Raw genomic sequence first — 20,321 nt, forward strand, 5'->3', positions numbered from 1 at the left:
AACAAAAAAATAACAACATAATCAATCATTAATAAATATTAAATAAATAGGGATATATACTTAAATGAGATTAAAGTATCCTAAAAATGATTTTGTGACTATTGGTTAACCTGTTTTTATGAAATGTTGGCTGACTCAATTGGCGGGAATTGTAACTTTTATTTTCAAAGCACCAAAACACGAGAAAATAAGATTTGTTTGAATGTGTTCTAAAAGCCGTTCGCCCTAGGGTTATTGCTATGTACAATTTAGTGACATTATAGATTATTCATTTTTATTTATTGATTTCTATCTAGTTTTTGTTTTTTATATTTATTCAGAAATGAGTGCTTTTAACTCACCTAATTTCGATGGAAGAAAACGAGGCGGAAAGCATTTCCAAGTGCCTTCGACTCCCAACTTAAAATTGATAGGCCACGGAACAGGTAAAAGAACTTTACTGAAACAATCACATTTTCTCTTCCTGCCTTTAATTATAACTCAGATTTTCTAAAGATTTCTAATTTAATTAAATAATTGCTTTCTAAAATTAACATTTCACTTTAGAAGAAAAATTATGTTCCACCCCTCAAGCTCTTTTTATCAATTTTTGGAAGAAACACAATTACAATCAAAAGCTACAGGTGAACCATTTGTAACGCTACTTGCCCTATTAACATTAAATGATTTTCGCCCTTCCAGTAAAGATATTTGTCGCAAACACGAAATGATTGCCAGAGATTTTTTTTCAATAGAGATATTTTCAAAATGCTTAGAATAAATTATAAATAAATAATTTTGTATTTATTTTCAGGAGTTCACGTATACCAATGGGATCGTTCTGGCAGAAGAGATATTGAACAGTCTCCATGGGCGCTGAAAAAAGCGTTCAAGGAATATTCTCGTCCCCTAATAACAAAAAGAATGGAAATTGAAGCTAATATATTAAAAAAAATGGACCATCCTAATATTGTTGGTTTTCGAGCTTACATGAAATCTGATACCGGACGTGCGGTAATCATTTGTGTCCTAAAATTATTAATTTTTTTTATTTATTTATTTTCTTAATGTTTAAGTTCATTTCAGTAATATCAATTTTATTACTGAAATTCTCCATTTGTGTGAAAGAGGTACTGGTAAAAGGGTAACAATATTGTAAATTAGGGAAGGAATTAGCTAGAATGGTTAGCGAATACTGGATTCAAACGCGGAGATCACGGGTTCGAATACAGCTAGCTGCTTACCCTTAGATTTTCTCTTCCTAGAAAGTTCTTATAGCTCACTGTCCGGTGATAGACAGTGTTGTCTAAAGAGAGAACAATGTCCAGAAGCCAGCAGTGCACTGAAAAAAAAGCCAAAGGCCAATAACCTCAGAAGTTAACGCATCTTAAATACAAAAAATAAAAATATTGTAGGAGTTGCTTAATAAAGCAAAGTCTATGTATTTTAGTATAATTTAGGCTTCTATAAATTGATGTATGAATGTATTTGGTACGTATATATATATAAGTTTGCTCGTGGATGTCATTGAAAAAGTTGCATAACAACAACTACTCTGCAGGACCAATGAATAATCTCGAGAATTAAGTATGAGAACCCATAAATAAGCATTATATTATTATTATTTTTTTTTTTTTTAAGAAACGTTTTCTTCATAGGGTAGAAAGAAAGTGGTGTTTACAAAAGATTCTTTTATAATAATCTACGTTCAATGCTTCTTCTTACATTTACAGCCAATTACAATATTATATTACAATACAATTGTTACGATTTACACCAGTCTATGAGTAACTGTTACGAGAAACTGTTACCAAGATTCTGTTTTGAACATTTCACAAAATATCTTAACTGCAGCTCTATTGAATTGTTTCAAATATTAAAGGTACTAGCAATGGAAGAGTGCGGAATTTCATTAGGAGATTTAATAGAAAATCGTAACGAGAACAAACTTGGACCCTTTGAGCCGAGTTTGATTCTTAAAGTAATTCTATCAGTTTGCAAGGGTCTTCATTATTTACATACAGAAAAGAAAATTATTCATGGAGATTTAAAATCATACAATATACTTATAAAAGGTAATTCGTCATTTAATTCATTTTATTTGTTGTTTTCACTGTATTTATTAAATTAACTTATTGTTATATAATTAATAAGATTGAGTTTATAGCATCCCTAAATACTATTAAAAAGATGAGTATCTGTAACATCTTGATTTTTAATTTAGAGTGAACCAGATTGGAATGTGCAGATATTAGGAAGTACGATGTTTTATTTGCTATTCTTTTTTTTTAAATAAACTTCTTTCTAGAAACTAGCTTGAGAGACTTCTATAAAAATACAAATTGTGGTGGCTGAAGACCCATTACGATTTTTGCTTTTAACTAATTCTGAATTTGCAGAGCTATTACTGGATATTCAAAAAACCATTTCTTAATTTCTTTCAGCTTAAAAGATTGTAATTTTTTTTTTTAAGTTTTGACTTATAATCTAACACGTGCATAATACGTTAAAAATAATTGGTATTTGGTATTTTGCCGTAAAGCCAACTCGTAAGATTAAAACTTATGATTAAATTGTCAAGATTTAAATTTTTCTTCATGATATTCCAGGAGACTTTAACCAAATAAAGTTATGTGATTTTGGTGTGAGCTTCCCAATTGGGGACGATGGCGAAATTGAAGATTATGTTGGTACTTTATGTTGGAGCGCTCCAGAAGTACTTGTATCCGGCCCGATCACTGCAAAAGCTGATATATTCGCATTAGGCTTAACTATTTGGGAAATGCTATCCCTTCGCCCACCACATTCCCCATCGGATGAATGCTGTGAACAGATTGAATCTAACACACTAAGTGAAAATGATTTTAGGTCAGAAAGAGAATATGCTTACGGTAAGTTCTTAAATTATTTTTATATTGATATCGATAGAAAAACGAAACCATTAAGGCCTAAATTATCTTTGCCGCTCAAAATATGTAGAAAGCAAAGCAGTTTCGTATGTATGTGTGATTGTGTGGGTGAATAAAACTTGGATAACTTGGAAACTTGGATGAATGGATAAGCTAGGTCAAACGATTTGCTTTAAATTATCCATCTGAGGTTTCTCTTTGTTGTGAATGCATGATTGGAGTCACTATGAATGTCTTCTTCAGCTTTGATTTTGTGAATTAGGAATTTTAGCATTACTGTAGTACTCGAATTTGACTTCCGAGAACTTAAATTCGTTCTTGTAAAAACGGCTAAATAGTTTTATGCAAATTTAGATGAATTTGTAATATAGTAATATACATGTATATATGTATAAACAGGATGCTCGGAAATGTTTGCATCCCTCTATAAAACTAGAAAGTATGTCTCCTCTTTAACATCGTTCAGGTGATTCCTATTTTAGCAAAGTAGGGTTAACTGAAAAAGAACTCAACAATACTTACAACAACAAGGAGCTTATGTTGCTGTAAGCATTCACCTTCGAAACAATGGTTTTATTGTTTGGTCTAACTACCTAAAATTAAGACAGTTTAGATAATTGGCTAGTTGCATAGAAATTTAATGGTTAAACTCATTTTAGGAACTCGACCAGATGTCCCAGAAAATTTAAGTGAGGAGTATAAAATTATAATTGATATATTCAGATGGTGTACGGAAGCAGATTATTTAAACCGTCCAGATGCTAAAGATTTAATAAATAGCATAGAAGCTATTATGAATAAATAGTATTAAATATTATACATATTAGGTATAACGAAAGTTGAGTTTTCAGTTGTTTTATTTAAACAACTATTAAGGAATGACTTACCCAAAATCATTTGGATTTATTACTTTAGTACTGATTTGTATTTTAACCCTATTGGCTTTTGCTAAGGCAAAGTAGACTTTTGTTTTGGTAGAGTGAGCACTTCTCCGATCTGAGCTATGGCCACTTCAAAAAAATAAGTTTGTAAAACGTGAATAAATAAATGTAAAGTTAATTATTTAAATAAAATTTATTATTTTATAAGTATGTACAGTCTTTTATATTCAAATTTGACGAAAGATTACTTTCAGTGTTACATTCCTTATGTTAAGATATATTTTGTAGTTTTATTAATAAAGACGTTGAATTTTTTTAAACCATAAGTGTTTGAACCAATATACAAAATATTAATATTCCTAGAACTGAAGTTATACAAATTATTATATACAGCTTTTTCTGTAAATGAAAATAAAAGACAAAAAGTCAATAATAGATTTAACTTATTGAAAATGCAAGACTATTTCTTGAAAAATATAAAAAAAAAAAAATTATCTTTGTAATTCGAGTAAATTAATATACCCTTACCTTTCTTATCCGTCCAACCGTTTTCCGGGTTTTACTTAGCTTTTTGTTTCCTTTGGTTGCATTTACTAAACCATTCCCTATGTGGTATTCAATTCTATCAACTAGTTCGCCCTAAGAAAGAATAATTTAAGGTAAAATAAAAGATATTGGGAGTATCTATTTGGGCTTCAACTTCTTTCGTAATTCTTTTTTTAACTTGCAATTCAAAAATACAAATTTTAAGTGATTTTTATTTAAAATATTTAATATAACTATTATTAATGGACAATAATTTGTACAGTGGATGTTAAATAAAATTATTTTGTTCTTGAAAGTCTGAACAGATACTAATAGATTCATCCATTTACTTAATAACAAAACTGGATCAACCTTTCTTAACTTACAAAGGGTGCGTTCCACTTGGCGACCACAACGACCACGACCACGACCGCGATTTTGGCCGTTCCACTTGCTTGTGAGCGTTGCGATCGAAAACCCAAGTGGAACGGACTGTGGGCGTTTTAACCGTTCATGTAAACATTGCATATGGCGGCCTCGAAAATAAGTTAGAAGCTTGAAGAGGTTATTTTTTAATTTAAACCCCATTTATAAGCAGTTATAATAAACTTTATTAATTATTGGTAAAGTTGACTTATATTAAAAGAATATATATAATTCAATTTTTTATATTACATTTTAGTGGAGTATTTATAAAATTTACGTTTAAATAAAATTAAAATGTCTTTTGTGGCAACAGTTGGATATTTATTAATAATGCTTTAGAAAGTTCTTTATCTAGTTCCGATTAGAGTGGAATGTAATTTTACAAAATCGCAATGATAAAAAGCGAAAACTTAGGCCACGTATTATTAGCTATCAGAGTAATTGATCTTTATTCAAATGAAGAATTTAAAAGTTATTTCAGGTAAATGATTTTGTGTTATTCAGTGATTTAGTGTGTAAAGGGATAAGTAATTATTTATTTATTTATTTTTTGTAGACTTTCGAGAAACACATTCTATTATTTACATGAAATAATACTTTCATTTACATGAGATAATTTTTTCGGTCGCCATATTTTGTTTTAAAAATTGCGCCAACTCTGAACGCCCACTTCGACCCAGCTCTATAGATGGGGCGTTGTAGGCTTCGCGTGGCGAAAATAGTGACGTCATTAGTGACGTTTTCGCCACGACCACAACGACCGCGGTCGCCAAGTGGAACGCCTGAAAGCATGTTTTGGTCGTTGTGGTCGCCAAGTGGAACGCACCCAAAAGGGATTTAAAAAAAGGTTCCTAATTGAGAAATTTATTATGTGACAACTCTCAATACTATTTTTATTTTACTTAATACTAAAAAGTAAAGTATTGCGATTATGCCAATTTCTAGAAATTAAGTTCCGCCAGAAATATTCTGTTTTAAATAAATCTTGTCTTTTTTTTTAGACTGGATCATTTGAACCGTAGGATATGTTTTCGTTGAAAAAGCCCAACAATCTTCAATGTTTTTTTTAATAGGGTTGAATTTCGAAATGTATATAATTACAAATTAATTAAGTACTCTAAACGTGTCCATTTTAGTTCAGTAACTATCTCTTTTTCTGTGTGTGTTTGTGTGAACAAAATATCTCAAAAACGAAAACCAAGAAACGCGAGGGGTCCGAATGTAACTTGGCAAACAAAATCTCTCATCCAGAAGTACCATTTTACTGAATTTTTTTTTTTAATTGTTTGATCTTTTCTTCAACTATTTCTTTAAACTTTGTATATAATTGCTAATTATTACACATACTACCGTACTTTGAAAAGTTTTGCCAAGGTAAAAACACTTCTGAAAATGTTCTCTAAAGTACCATTTTCTGTTCCGCAAGAAGTGCCTTTAATAGAGTTTTTCCACAGAAATTGTTTCGAATAAGAGTTAGACAACAACTTGTGCACAGTGTACAAAGTATAAATATCAGAAGATGTAACTACAAGAAATAAAAAAATGATTGAGCTCACTTCACAGGGAATATGTAAGTACACATATTTATTGAATTTATAGAGTTAAAAGTTCTCTTAGTTACTAGTGCGATTATTAATATTGTGCATGGAATAGTTGCCATAATGCAATCTACTCACCTCTGTGTTAGAACATCGATTACTAATTGGAAGTAGCAATGTGTAAAACGCCTTGAAATCGCGCCCGTCCCCTCTTTATTTATTCCTCAGTGCAAGGGCTCAAACAAAGGTGTCAAGAAGAATTAAAAAGTAGTAATTGCAAAAAAAAATTGCTTTCATTAAAATTAATCAATTTCTTTTCTACTTTTTATAAAATTTATGCTCCATAAAAACTGAAAACTCGAAAAAATCGGAATTTTCGTGGTAATAGGCCCTTTATCTCTGCTATTTTTTAATGTTTCTTATTATTGTGATAAAAAGAAGTGATTATTCTGGCGAATTTATTGGCAAAATTAAATTGATAAAGTAAAAATTTTACCTGTTGGGCTACTTGATATCCTAATTGAAAAAACATATCTTTTATCATAGTTATGTCTTTCTCCAAGGCCAAAACTTCTTTGTGTCTATCTCTGACGTCTTGAAGTAATTCTCTTGCTTCTGCAGTTTCTTTCATGTACTAATATTTTACAGTTATTTATATTGAAATGAGCAGTAAAACAAACTTGAGTAGTAAGAAAGTATAAAAAAGTAGTTTAATAAAATAAATAAGAATTAACTATTTACTGGAAGATAATTTTGGTGCAAATACAAAATTGTTTTTTCTCTATCTTTACTCTATAGCTGATCTAGTTGCCAATAATTTTTATAAGTTGGCTGCGAATCAATACAGCCAGATTTTTGCCTGGGATGGCTGACTTGCAAATAATTGTTATTATTTTAAATGAAAGGCATCAATATCTCAGATTATTGGCGCGTATAGCCTTTCTCGGTGTAATGCCGGCCTGCTGGCAGGATTCTGTTGTTACTGAGAACACTGTTCAAAGCTGACAGTGAACTGTAAGCGCCTCTATTATTATTATTATTCACAGATTTTCATCTAAACTCGACTAATCAAATTTCATTCCCCCCCACACACACGCGTAGGACGCGTATATGTGTAATACATAAGGTCTGTACGGCACCGAGCATATCCGTTTGAATATTACCCTTAATTTATTAACAGGAGGGGTATCAAAAGGGTACATTTTAAATAGAACTTCACTGAGGCGGACATTTTTTTTAAGATAAAATTAATTAATTTACCGCAGCGTGGAGTTAGTTCTCAGTAACAACAGAATCCTGCCAGCAGGCCGGCATTACACCGAGAAAGGCTATACGCGCCAATAATCTGAGATATTGATGCCTTTCATTTAAAATAATAACAATTATTTGCAAGTCAGCCATCCCAGGCAAAAATCTGGCTGTATTGATTCGCAGCCAACTTATAAAAATTATTGGCAACTAGATCAGCTATAGAGTAAAGATAGAGAAAAAACAATTTTGTATTTGCACCAAAATTATCTTCCAGTAACTAACTATATGAACAGAAGAAGAACTAAGCATTAAAACATCCTAAGTATCCTTACTGGATCTAACTATGAATGACAGTAACTGCAAAGTCTTACTCAAAAAGCCAGCTTCGTTTAGGTTTGTAAAGCCGAAAACTTGGTAACGATAAATAACAATAATTATTTAAGTTTTAATGTCTAAGATGATTGGTGACCAGAAACATCTCAATGCATACCGGCATTGGGATAGGATCCTTTCGTTGCTTTCCAACTGGCCAACTGACCATACTGAGCTGAAAAGCCTCCCAGAAAAAGTAAAAGAATTATTTTCAGTTTTATACACATAGGCGAGAAAAAGCTTTTCCTCTTCGAAGGTTACAAATTATTAACTTGAATTTAAAAATAGAAACTTATTTTCACATTTATCTTTCTTTTTACTTACATTGTCTACAAACACAGCAGTGTCTTCAGAATCAAGTATGGCCAATAAATCTTCATCATTTACATGAATATCAGCTAGAACACATTCCATCTTCGTAATAAGCTTCTTTATTACTAAGAAAACAAAGACATCTATCCAACTAAATAAGTTTTCGGGAAAAAAATAATTTTGCTCGAAACTAATGTAAACATGGACAATTTTAAAGATGATGTTGGATGTAAAGGAAATTGAATTAGGCTTATACCACTGCACTTAAAGGCCTTGGGCTTCTTGTTTGTGTTAGTCTTTCTATTCAGAATTCAGGTGATTGAAAGGTATGATTATGTAAGTATATTGGATGTATGTGTGGGAGTGGATATATGGGTGAGTTCGAGTTGGCCGAGCAGATGATCAATCAAATACTTGATTGAGCAGAGAATCAATCCACTTGAGATTAAATTCAAAATTTTGCTTACAATACATGAAGTTTCTGCTAGTGAAATAACTAGAAACTGCAGGATATCTTTTAAATGATTTCAATCTTTAAAGGGAAATTAGTAAAAATTCAAAAATTAAACAATTCAATAATCCTACCTATAAGCAATTCCTTCTTGATAATATCTTCACAATTTTTTCTATGAGCTACTAAAGCTTTTTCATATTCTTCTATAGCATCTCTATGCATTTTCATTAGCAATGCTTTTTGAGTGTTTATTACTCGGTTAATTGCATTGTTTGGATCCCCACGCTTTTTGGATTCTAGTTCTAAAAGAATAAAAAAGAAATGAAATTAGCTATCTACTAAGTAGTATAGTACTATAACTAGCTGAAATATTTCTTAATGAAATACTCACTAACAAGGGTATTAAAGAGCATGAAATTTTGTAGTATAAGCATGGGTAAATGATGCCTGAGAGAGGAGGGTGAGTGTTGGGAGCCCAAGAGTGCAACAACAGAAAAAGATCTAGGTCTCAGCCTGAGTAAAGATATAGTTACACTATAAAGATATAGTGGCAGTGTGAACCGAGAGAGCATGGAAAAAATCTAGCCTTGAAACTGATCGTGCTTAGAAATCCGCGGGAAGATTGAGATACTCCACTTAATCTCTTCACCAACTATGGTGCTATTATCCAAAATAGATTTAGATGTTAACTTGGAAGGTTCTTGGTTAAACCAGATTCCAGTAAAGGGATCAAATTCTACTTAGTAAAGTCCCAATACGTTATGCCAGGAAATAGGTCTTGCCGTTAAAGGTATAAGTTTTGCAATAAAAAGTGGATTTTAGAAACTTGTTTCCTTCAATCTCTCTTACTTACACACACACAAACACCATTTGTGAACATTCTCAAAAACGAAAAATTGCAAAAAGTTAACTAAAACTTGTAAAGAATCTACGGACTTCAATTTTAATATGGTGAGAATTTATACAGAGGCGACAAATTTTGTAGCCATTTTCAGAGGTTCTTTAGCAAAATCTTGTTTGACCACTTATATGGCCAAAAGTAAGTTCAGGATTAGAAATTTTTCATTGAAAAGACACAATGTTTTTTAGGGCTAAAGAAGTTTTACGGGGTTGAAATCGAGGAAACCTATTATGGCCCCAACCCTGCTAATGGTGGACTTGAAATATGGTAATCCTAGAACCGTCAATCAAAAATGCATTTAATTTGCCAATAAGTCTCCAACCACACCTTCTCCAACCTCGAACTTTTTTCATGCATACAGTAAGAAATACGAAATTCATTTTGTTTAATTATGACTTTTGCCTATGAAACTAAAATGAAGAAGCGACTTGACGACCTCTTGGTAGGGAGTATAAATTCAACTCTGAATGTTAAGCCCCGCCTTTCTTATAGAGGGAAAGCTTTCCGCGTTCCAAAAAAAAGAAGTGACCTAATAGAGATACGATCAGCCTTTTTCAACACCTTTGGTATGACTTTAATTTGTGATAAAATTTCCGAACTTCAAACATAGAAACCAGTTGAAGACAAAACTCCCCCCCCCCCCCCTCAAAATATAACCTGTGCAATATTAAAGACAATTAATGGTGAAGCTAAATTTATGGGCTTTAAGAAAATCGCTTTGCCAGAAGTGTGGATCCAATTACATTCTAGATTACGCTTAATGTCTTTTTCAAAAAAAACATTACTTTTGTCGAAATTCGTTTCACAAAAATAGTTTTTAAGAGTATTTGAAGACAAACTTGCCACAATAGGAATTCCTTTGAAATATGTATCTATATTGAAACGATCTAATATTGTATAAAAATTTAAAGTTTGTAAACATCTTGGGAACGCAGTAATAAAAAGATTAAATGATGTTCCTCAACAGAGTTTTAGTGAAATAAAGATGAATAATTTCTGAGGAACATACTTTTTTGTCGGACTTTTTCAAAATGTTTATCAGATTGTTAATAATAAGTACAGTTATGAGAATTTTGTTCTTAATTATTTTTTTAATGAGTTTCTTTGATTAGTATAGAACTTCATATTTTCAGAAATGAATACATAATCATATTTCTAAATCAAATTTATAAACATCTTACATGTACTTACCATTTATTAAAACTATACAAAACATGAAAAATAAACTATTAGCCTTACATAATGATATAAATTAATATGATAAAAATTTAAATTAGATAAAGAAGAATATACCTCTGATTTTAGTTGCAACCAGCATTGACGTAGATTTTATAATTTCATTTAATTTTTCATTATCTTCACGGGCTTCTAAAATTTAAAAGTAAATTTAAAAAATAATAACTCGTTGAATACACTGGGAATAAATTATACCATTTTTATATATTTAAACAAACTAAATTCTTTAATGAATTTAACTTAAACATAATTTTTAAAAAATATTAGCACAATACGAGTACAAGGATCCTTATCGTAAGGATAAATTAGTAAAATTGCCGTACTTTTTTTCCTTATTATAGCTATAGTTAAAGGAAGTCATTTTTTTATCTATCGCAAACTCAACACACATTAAAACAAACAAACAAAATGGTGATAAAAACAAAATGATTCTTAACAAGTTGCCTCAGTTAATTGGTTAAAGTGATGCCTATTTGAAGATACTAAATGATGTTTCCTTTCTTTGTCCCAACAAAATATGTTAGAAGACGCAATAATAATTAAACGACTGGAGGGAAAATTTCTAATAAGAATATTAAACTTACTTTGATCTAATCTTGAAGAATGCTGAATACTGACGTGGTATCTTTTTAAATGGACTACTGTTTCTTTCATTGTTTCTATAAAAGCTATGGTTTCATTTACCTAAAATACAAATAGATTTAAAACATGGTTTCGATATTTTATAATCTGAAGTTTTGCTTTATCAAACATAAATTTGAATAATAGAAATCAAGTTAGTTTTTTGTTAAAATATTTTTCCATTTGGAAATAGATATGGTTTATACTGAGTTGCTCTTAACTCCGTCATGTTCATTTAACAGTCTTTGATAAGAGTAATTCAAGATAAAACTTCTTTATTATTTACTCTATAATCTTTGCGTTTAAAAATAAAATCAATCCATAAAATTATTAATTTAATAGTAGCAGTTTTTTTTTTTAGTATAATCGTTTTTCTAACGATTAAAATCAATAGTTGCGTTCTGTAAAAATTAAATAATTACCTGACATTCTCAGGTACTCAAAAAATACTTACATGCGTAAAAACAAATTCCATCGAATTTTTCTCTTTGGATTTAGATTTGACTATTTTGTTTATTTTGTTACCAGTCAGCGAAGCCTGCAAAAAAGTTAAAGAACTGTGAAAACATGACTACAACTATCTACATTATCTAACAACGAATGTAATGTATGAATCAACCTAATCTGCACTGAAATAAATGTTGGCACAAGCGTGCTGTACCCATATTTAGCGGTACTTATTACAATAAATCGGTAGGAAATCATTTTATAAAGATAAAGAAATGTCCGTTTAGAGGTCTTGAGCCCGAAAAAGTGTTTTTAAAAAGTGTCTTGGTATGTATGTGTACATTCTATAAATAGGAGTAAGTTCAAAGTTTGTAATTGGTTTTAGGTAACTGTTTTACAGAAACAGTGATCAAAACCCCTTAACTAGAAGTACCACTGTAATAGCAAAGAGAATATTTTTCTCTTGAGTTTTATAGGAAAACGGCTATGGCCTCTTTTTAAACATTATATTCTCGTAACATATAGATAGATCTATAATTTTTATTTGGAAAATTTTCCCACGAAAATTTGAATAAGGTAATTCTGGACAAGGGGATGGTTACACTTACCTGAACAACAATAAAAAGTTCAGGATTTCACGGAATGCAATGCTTTCGTGAAGAATTTGAATGGGAATGGGCAGCTGTAAGACTAGAAGCAGTATTGGTAGATAATCATTCGCAGTATTCGAGTGGAAACAAAATGGATAGAGGCAGGAAGTTGAAGAGATGGATGGATGAACTGACACTTCGGAGGGTATCTACTGATGGAAGCAGGCCCGAGATAGGATTGTGGAGGCAGATAATAAAGCACTGCAGGCAGTAACATAGTGTTATTGGAAGTGTTTTGAAGTGAAGTATTAAAGATCAGATCCAGTGAATATTAGTTTAGTCTTAGAATTATTAATTTTTTTTAATTTTTTTTTTTTTTTTACATACGTGTCAGTTATTATTTTTTGATAATTTTTTTTTTCTGTTCTTAACTACATATGTAGAGGGCTAATAGAATAAATACTGTACATGAGACAGGTCAGTATTTTAACTGAGAAGTTGCTTTCTCAAAACACTTTCTGTTTCTAAGTTTCTGAGTCGGCAACTCCTAGGATGCAGATTTTCAGTAGACCGCATAAACAGCTCAAATTCCCAGAATTTCTCCTAATAACATTTAGTTTTATCTAAAGACAATAATAAAAATTTACTTCCTCAGTTGGTTCTTCTTCTTCAATTTCCATTGAAAATACTTCCTTTCCACCTTTATTTATTCCACTTTTCTACAAAAATAAAATAAAAAAAGAATATATTATAAAAAAAAATAGTAAAAGGGTATTTGTTATAATTTCTGCAATTTGTGAATCATAGACTTCAAAAATATTTGCATTTTCATCTCCTAAGTTTTCTACTGCTGGCCCTACTTTTTTTTCACTTTTTCCTTTTTTTTATATTGCCATTCAGTTTATAATTTTAGTTTTGTTTCTTATAATCAATAGTTCAATAATTAATAGAATACTGATACTGAAGAGAAATGTAACAACACTAAAAAGAATACCAATAGCCGAAGTCCTGAGAGATTACCCTCTGGAGTAATCGCCAGAATATCTACCATGCAAGAATATCGAAGGACCTTGCTTTAGATTTTTTAAGTAGGTGGCTGCAAACATACCTTGTATGCAAAGAAATCGCGATGGCTACCTTCCTAAACATATAAGGCCCCTTTAATAATGACTCTAATCGATCGTAGAGAAAACGCAAGACGAAACATATCGCTCCAATAAAGTTTAGGGTGAGTAAAAGTGTCTGGAGGGAGGATTATTACCCATTACTGTTACAATTTTAATAGACTTAAGCTAGATTATCCGCAGAATAGCTTCTGCTTAGGATACTGATTCAGTGCTTACTCAGAAAGCTAAAAAACATTGAGGATAGGTGGTAATGGATGAGGGGCTGTGCATTAATTGCCATAAAACCAAGTTTGTCGCCTTCAATAAAGAGTATTTTTCCCAAGGAGGCTCAGTACTCAGGACTCATTTTTGAGACCAGAAGCTTAGTTAGACTAACCATCATTAATAACAATTTACGCACAATGAACAATGTAATTCAAGACCAGGGGCGCTCGCGCTTAGTAGGTGTAAATGTGAGGCTTGGAAGCGTGAACCAATGTCAGGTAACTCTGCATTGATAGCTCCACTGACGTGTATGAGACTAACCGAGGTTTAAGATTTTGTCAAGGTACGGTAGGCATGCTACAATTTTTCAGGCGGAGATAATTACAGTATACTTTTTGCTCCTAAGAGATATTCATTTATCATCTCACACAGCGTAGCTGCCTACCAGGTTATTTCTTCCTATAAAATCTACTCAAAGCTACAGCTTAAAAATCTGAAGGAATTGGTAGCCAACATAAGGTATTCCTTTAATGGGAGCTCCGCCTCTGAGATATATGGGCATGAGGCACTCAATCGCCTAGTTCGGAGGGATCCGGCGGAATTGCGGACTTTGGAATCTATAAATATTCATTAGTGCATATATTTAATCAACTAATTATCATCAACAAAAATATTTGTCACTTACTACAATCTCAGCAATTTTATGATATATGATTGGTGAGTCCGTACAAATCGATTTATCGAATACATCTACATGTATTTATTGGCAATGACTAATTCTGCTATAAAGGTGTGCACAGGAAAGGTGCTATTTATAAATCAGTATTTAAATCATGGAGAGTTAAACACTTACCTTAACAAAAACATACATTTAAAAAGAGTTGATTTTATTTTTTTAAATCTTTCATAAGATTAATAAAACATAATTAAATTAGAAATAACCGTTAATAACTAGCTTAAAAAAAAAAACCTAATGTCAAATATTGCTTAGGGTCTATTGTAGAATGATCTGCAAATAAATTGGGTTCTGGGCTAAAGTAGCGAATAATAATTTTGTAATTAATTTCTGTTTAACTAATGTAAAAAATAATTATTTCGTCACTGATATATTTTTAATTTATTAAAAATTTTAACTAACTGCCTGTAGTTGATTGGTTCTGTCCTTAGTCATGATGTCACTGGAAAAATTGTATAAACTTCAAACAGGAAGATCTTTATTATCACTCATTCACCACAAGTGCCAACTAACTGAAGAATATTATATAAAGCGTAACTTAAGTGAAGATAATTCTCCCCACCAATGATAATGAAAATGACATAATGATTGACTAAATTGTACACTACACTCAATACGCCACGAAATAAAATGTTGCTGAATAAACCATTTTTTATGTAAATAGGTTGTAGTAAAATATAAATTATTTGTAGTAAATTACGTAGTTAATTTAGAAGGACGGAAGGAAAAACGACGGTAATATCACTTATTGTCTCAATTAGTTTGCTACTTTTAAACTAAATGTACTTGTTTTCTTTTAAAACTACGTAAGCTTTTTAATTCAAAGTTCGCCGTTCGAGGGCTGGCGTTCAATAGTCCTCTATACATATACTTTAAGAACTGAGAAGAAGGCTGCTGGTTGCGAAGATACGCCTTTATTTTTTTTATTTAAAAAAAAATTATTTAATAATATAATTATTAATATGTTGATGTTTTCTGCAACAGGAATAATGGTTATTGCACTATACAAAATCTTGGAAATTACTTATTTCCAATATGATAAAACAAGAAGTTATTCTTTAACTGCTCATAAATTCTTAGGTAAAAAAGCTATCAATTGCACCATAGAGCTGTTATATTTAAATGTATAGGATTAAGGCGATTTTTTTAATAATTAAAGCTACAAAAGCTTATTTTCTCATAAGTTTTTCCTTTCAAACCCTTTTTTATGATAGGGTTCATACATATGAATATATATACATATATTGTTTAGTATTTTTATTTTGTAATTGGTTACTAATTAGAAATCAATCTAACTTCTTTCGCAATCAGATCTAAATTTCCCTCCTAACACTCCAGTTATCTTCGTAAAGAAGAACCTGTTAACACGAATAGTAACCTCGCCATTTCGAGTAACATTGTAAGTAACATTGAATTATCTCGTTTTTCAATTTTCCTCCAGTTCTGAATAAGCATTATTTGCGAATAAACTGATAAGTATTAACTATTCTTAACTTACCGATAAATTCGACGCTATATTAAGTTCTTAATGCTAATAAATTTGGTACTTAAACAGCATTTTAGTGGTGACAATCTTTAAGCCCTTTAGACAAATCTATATCTTAATTTAACCTGGTTAAATTAAATTGTTGTCTAATATAGTGCCATTTAATTTTATTTCTGTTCAGTTTTAAATGCAAATCCTATCTTCAACCATAGTCAAAAACTGCAAAATAGATGGACGTGGTGTTGGAAACAGTATTCAACTTATGTGGAACAGATTTACTACCAGTAGCTATTCCTCTTTTGATATATTGGATCTACCGTAGTCGGAAGATTAAAAATGACCTAAAAGGAAAAGTAAGTGTACTTTTGTATTAATCGTGAATATAATAAAATTATTCGTACTTATTTAATAATGAGTTGTAAATTTTTTTTCTTCAAATCGAATAGTTGTTTGTTTAATCATTTACAGTGAAAATTTTAATTCATTTTAAAATTGTAGAACAATTTGTATGTTTCTCAACCGTCTCGCAGAAAAATTTTTGCCAAGGTTGAAGACTATCAAAACAACTTGTATAAATGCAGACCATTCGGTCCTTAATGAGTTTCTGTTTTAAATTTCTATGTTGATTTTCGCCTTTTGTTATATTCGAAAATAATAAATGGAATAAAACAATTCTGGTTTAGAACTCGATTTTTAACAAGAACATAATTCTTTCTTGAAGAATGATTCACGTCTGCAAAATTTCTGAAAGCTTTTTTTTTATTTTATCGTAGCTTATTAAGCAGAAAGGAGCCGGATGATTTAGATGCCAACGACTTGGTGTTGGGGAAAAAATATTTATAATTCCCCTACTTTGAGTTTTGAGGCAAATTCAGTGATGCTCGACTGATAACGTTCCATGTGAGTGCTTTCGAAGTAGATGATAGTTTCCAAAATAAGTTGGATTGCTGTGACTAATTAGCAACTGAAGAAGTAACAGCTATTTTTCTAGATGATGAATTCCAATTAAAATTATCTTGCAAAATATTTACCCTAATATTTTTCAAATTAGAAATAATTTTTCTCAAATTTTATCGAAATCTTTGGCGGAGAAAGTCGATTGAGAAATACAGTAACATTTTTTTTAAACCATAAAATCTTTTCATCCAGGTTGTACTAATAACCGGTGCAAACTCCGGTCTTGGGGAAGCACTTGCCTATGTCTTTTATACAGCAGGATGTAAGTTAATATTGGCTGCAAGAAGAGTAGATCAGTTAGAAAGAGTTAAGTCGGATCTACTAAAATTAAATGCTGTAAGTTTCTAGAGCAATGGTGGACCTTAAGATAAATTTAGTTTACATTTATTAATTTTATATTTATGTTTAATGACTTTTTTTTAAGGAAAGCGAAACATTTGAACCTGTAATATTACCATTAGATTTATCTGAATTAGAAACTATCCCTCAAAAAGCATTAGAAGCTCTGGAAACTTACAAACAAGTCAATATATTAATTAACAACGCTGGTATATCCTTTAGAGGAAATATCGTAGAAACATCTTTGGAGGTACATATGAAGGTCATGTGTGTAAATTATTTTGGACAAATTGCTCTTACAAAGGGTATGTTTATTAATATCAAACAATGACTATATATTTTATTTCTGCTATGATATCTAGAATTGTGACCCCATTAGAAACAAGGCACACAGGCAGTAAATATCCTCATTTGTCCTTCCCCTCGGAAAATAAATCATAGATTCTTATCGTTAAAAACGCAATGTGGGCACGATAACTCCGAAGCCCATAACGGATATTTGGTTGTTGGAGCCCCAGGAATAACTTGTGGTACAATTCACTCAGTCTCCAGAAGACGAAGCAATTCTTTGGATAATAGCTCCCTTTTTATATAGAAATAGTTTCAAAAGACCTCGTTCTCTGCAGCATAAGAAGCACTAATTTTCTTACCTTAAGTTTCATTAATTCGATAGTTTTTCGATTCTACCAGAAAAACATTGGAGTGTTAAATATTGGGTGAGGTCTACCTCACCACGTTTCACTAATTCAGAGATGTTTCGATGAGAACCGCTTCTTAATACCGTAAAATTGTTGGAGGATTGGATTATTCGCGAAATCGCATTCTCTAGTGTTTCTGGAAAGTCAAACAAGAACAATCGGTTTTTTATTTTACTTTATAATAATAGTGCTCATAAAATCTGGCATATTATAAACCTAAACTGGAGCTATCAATTAATGAAATTACTCTAAATTGCACAAAACAAATTTTGAATTTTGCAACTTTTGGATTTGGAGAATCTCATAAATAAATGCAGGATCATTATTACAAACTCTCAACTTAACTCTTTATAGCCGCTGAATTCTAGCCACAATACATTTTAGGGAACCTCAAAAGTCTGTAAGATCGGAGTGGATTTGGCCATTAGGAACTCAATAATTAAAGTTATAACCCGTGAATGGTTTTATTAGCAGAGGAGTAGCTAATATAAATTACATTAGGTTTTATCATTGATTTTCCAGATAAAAATTAAAGTGTCGAAATAGCCAGCTAACTCTATTATAGTCTAATTTTGGTAGTTGGGCGTTAAGCTGCCTGGAAAACTGACAATTACTTTACCAACACTGTTTCGAGTTCGAATTTTTTAATAGTTTCCATTGTATAAATGTTTATTTTAGCTTTGTTGCCATCCCTGATTAAATGCAATGGACACGTGTTGGCAGTTAGCAGTATTCAAGGACGCATTGCACTGCCCTTCAGGTAAACATTGGGAATTGTAACTTTTTATTTTATGTGATGTTTCATTAACTGTTATTTTTATTTAGATCGGCATATGCCGCTTCAAAACACGCTCTACAAGCTTACATGGAATGTTTACGAGCTGAAATTCCAGAAATAAAAGTTTCAGTAATTAACCCCGGTTACATAAAAACTAATTTGTCAGTCAATGCTGTTACAGGTTCTGGAGAAGTATATGGAGGTATAAATTATTATTTTTTTTTAATTTCAAAATTTTTACATAACTGAACATAAACTTAACACTTCTTTTAATAGTTTTAGACACTTCAACAGAAAAAGGCTACACTCCAAAATATGTCGCCGAAGAAATATTGAGAGCAGTTATTATGGAAAAGAAAGAATTAATTGTTTCCCCACTTTTGCCAAAGATGGCAATTTTGTTCAGAATACTAACACCTTCCTTGTTTTTTTATTTCATTAGATTGTGGGCGAAGAGAAAGAAATGATGTATTTTAGATTAAGTTTGTGGAATTTTACATTTTCTACGTTTCCATTTTTTAGTTTATATTTTGTGTTCAATAACAACCATTTATGTTTTAAAAATAAATGTGTATATTAAACAGCTTTTTGCCAAGCATACAACTCTTGCTTCATTAACTTATTTAAATAATTACTGACAAATTTTTATTTCAGATAGGTTAAAAATTAACCTTAGTGCTTATTTTTTTAAATTTGTCTTGGTAAAGAATATTGACGGTCAAAAACTCCGAATAAATTGAATTAACTATGTTTCCTTAGATTCTTAGGTTTTTAAATAAAAGTGATCCATAATTCTTTAAAGTGAATACAGACCATTACGACTCTCAAAAAGTAGTAGAAATGCTGGAGAATGTTTTTTATTAAGCAAAAGCATTTACATTTTGAATTTTGCATTGTAACACCGGTATACAACTATATAATAATTATTAATTGCAAATTTTTTTCATACTTTGGTTGCATATGGACATGTTTGTCAAGGGCTCGAACGTGATTGTTGAGGTACACACTGGTCTGCAACAACAATCTTGATATTAAAAGCACCAAAGACCGCGAAAAACCCAGAGAAATATTCATATAAATTAAAATTAAATTTATATACTAATTTGTGACCAACATTAAAATTTAATCAGGACAGAAATCAGTGCCCCCAGAGCATTCCCAGTATCCTGACAGTTTATTTAGTTATTGTAACCCATTATGGTCAGAAAGGACAGTAAAATTTAATATTACGTTCGTCTGGAAAGAGAAACTCATTAAAACAACCATCTGAAACTGAACCCGACATATATGCGTACTTAGTCCAATAAGCTAACCATTGGGCTAATCCTTCCACTAAACATACATAATCTTTGAGAATATGGATAAATACGTTTTTAAAATGCTTAGAAGAAAATTTTATAAATAAGACTTTCAGCAGCCAGTGCACGAAGTTAAAATATAAAAATCACAGGAAAAAATCTAGTTCTAATAAGAATTTTGATTACATTACAGGGCATTTACTTGACGAAATAGAATTGTTCTCTTATTTATTTCATCAGAAATAGTTATAATTTA

General features: G+C 30.9%; 3 protein-coding genes across 9 annotated transcripts; 2 read left to right on the forward strand and 1 right to left on the reverse strand.

The window, feature by feature from the left end:
- The first annotated feature begins 134 nt into the window (after positions 1–134).
- LOC141452145 (lymphokine-activated killer T-cell-originated protein kinase) lies at positions 135–3,883 on the forward strand. Its single transcript, XM_074124039.1, has 5 exons — positions 135–425; positions 794–993; positions 1,862–2,054; positions 2,589–2,870; positions 3,548–3,883. Exons 1-5 carry the CDS (start codon positions 323–325, stop codon positions 3,691–3,693), a joined length of 924 nt encoding a protein of 307 aa, XP_073980140.1. The 5' UTR covers positions 135–322; the 3' UTR covers positions 3,694–3,883.
- Positions 3,884–3,943: 60 nt separating this feature from the next.
- On the reverse strand, positions 3,944–15,048 carry LOC141452143 (syntaxin-1A-like). Of its 5 annotated transcripts, none has more exons than XM_074124036.1 (10): positions 14,912–15,048; positions 13,090–13,161; positions 11,860–11,943; positions 11,369–11,468; positions 10,842–10,916; positions 8,779–8,949; positions 8,206–8,279; positions 6,755–6,892; positions 4,298–4,408; positions 3,944–4,168 (listed from the first exon to the last, which is right to left on the reverse strand). In XM_074124036.1, exons 1-10 carry the CDS (start codon positions 14,942–14,944, stop codon positions 4,085–4,087), a joined length of 942 nt encoding a protein of 313 aa, XP_073980137.1. In that variant the 5' UTR covers positions 14,945–15,048; the 3' UTR covers positions 3,944–4,084. The 5 variants fall into 5 exon arrangements, 3 of the variants coding, with proteins under 3 accessions (XP_073980137.1, XP_073980136.1, XP_073980135.1); XM_074124035.1 differs by having other exon boundaries at positions 8,206–8,318; XM_074124034.1 differs by having other exon boundaries at positions 8,206–8,336.
- Positions 15,049–15,112: 64 nt separating this feature from the next.
- On the forward strand, positions 15,113–19,370 carry LOC141452146 (dehydrogenase/reductase SDR family protein 7-like). 3 transcript variants are annotated; one of them, XM_074124042.1, is made up of 7 exons: positions 15,113–15,244; positions 16,177–16,348; positions 17,145–17,288; positions 17,377–17,596; positions 18,668–18,749; positions 18,815–18,969; positions 19,044–19,370. In XM_074124042.1, the coding sequence occupies exons 2-7, from the start codon at positions 16,226–16,228 to the stop codon at positions 19,232–19,234; spliced, it is 915 nt and encodes a 304-aa protein (XP_073980143.1). In that variant the 5' UTR covers positions 15,113–15,244; positions 16,177–16,225; the 3' UTR covers positions 19,235–19,370. The 3 variants fall into 3 exon arrangements, with proteins under 3 accessions (XP_073980143.1, XP_073980141.1, XP_073980142.1); XM_074124040.1 differs by lacking the exon at positions 15,113–15,244 and adding an exon at positions 15,755–15,908; XM_074124041.1 differs by lacking the exon at positions 15,113–15,244 and having other exon boundaries at positions 15,915–16,348.
- Positions 19,371–20,321: the final 951 nt, after the last annotated feature.

This window comes from Rhodnius prolixus, unplaced genomic scaffold (assembly GCF_049639745.1).
Source record: "Rhodnius prolixus isolate KJV_2025 unplaced genomic scaffold, Rpr scaffold_3, whole genome shotgun sequence".
In the NCBI taxonomy this organism is placed as follows: domain Eukaryota; kingdom Metazoa; phylum Arthropoda; class Insecta; order Hemiptera; family Reduviidae; genus Rhodnius; species Rhodnius prolixus.

Coding starts and splice junctions, on each gene's coding strand:
- LOC141452146 (XM_074124042.1), top strand. CDS start 16,226: ATGGACGTGGTGTTGGAAACAGTATTCAACTTATGTGGAACAGATTTA. Junction 17,597..18,667: donor ACAAATTGCTCTTACAAAGG/GTATGTTTATTA, acceptor TGTTTATTTTAG/CTTTGTTGCCATCCCTGATT. Junction 18,750..18,814: donor CGCATTGCACTGCCCTTCAG/GTAAACATTGGG, acceptor ATTTTTATTTAG/ATCGGCATATGCCGCTTCAA.
- LOC141452143 (XM_074124034.1), bottom strand. CDS start 14,944: ATGACTAAGGACAGAACCAATCAACTACAGGCA. Junction 13,162..14,911: donor GAACCAATCAACTACAGGCA/GTTAGTTAAAAT, acceptor TTATTTTTGTAG/AAAAGTGGAATAAATAAAGG. Junction 10,917..11,368: donor TTCTTCAAGATTAGATCAAA/GTAAGTTTAATA, acceptor TTTAAATTTTAG/AAGCCCGTGAAGATAATGAA.
- LOC141452145 (XM_074124039.1), top strand. CDS start 323: ATGAGTGCTTTTAACTCACCTAATTTCGATGGAAGAAAACGAGGCGGA. Junction 426..793: donor ATTGATAGGCCACGGAACAG/GTAAAAGAACTT, acceptor ATTTATTTTCAG/GAGTTCACGTATACCAATGG. Junction 2,871..3,547: donor AGAAAGAGAATATGCTTACG/GTAAGTTCTTAA, acceptor AACTCATTTTAG/GAACTCGACCAGATGTCCCA.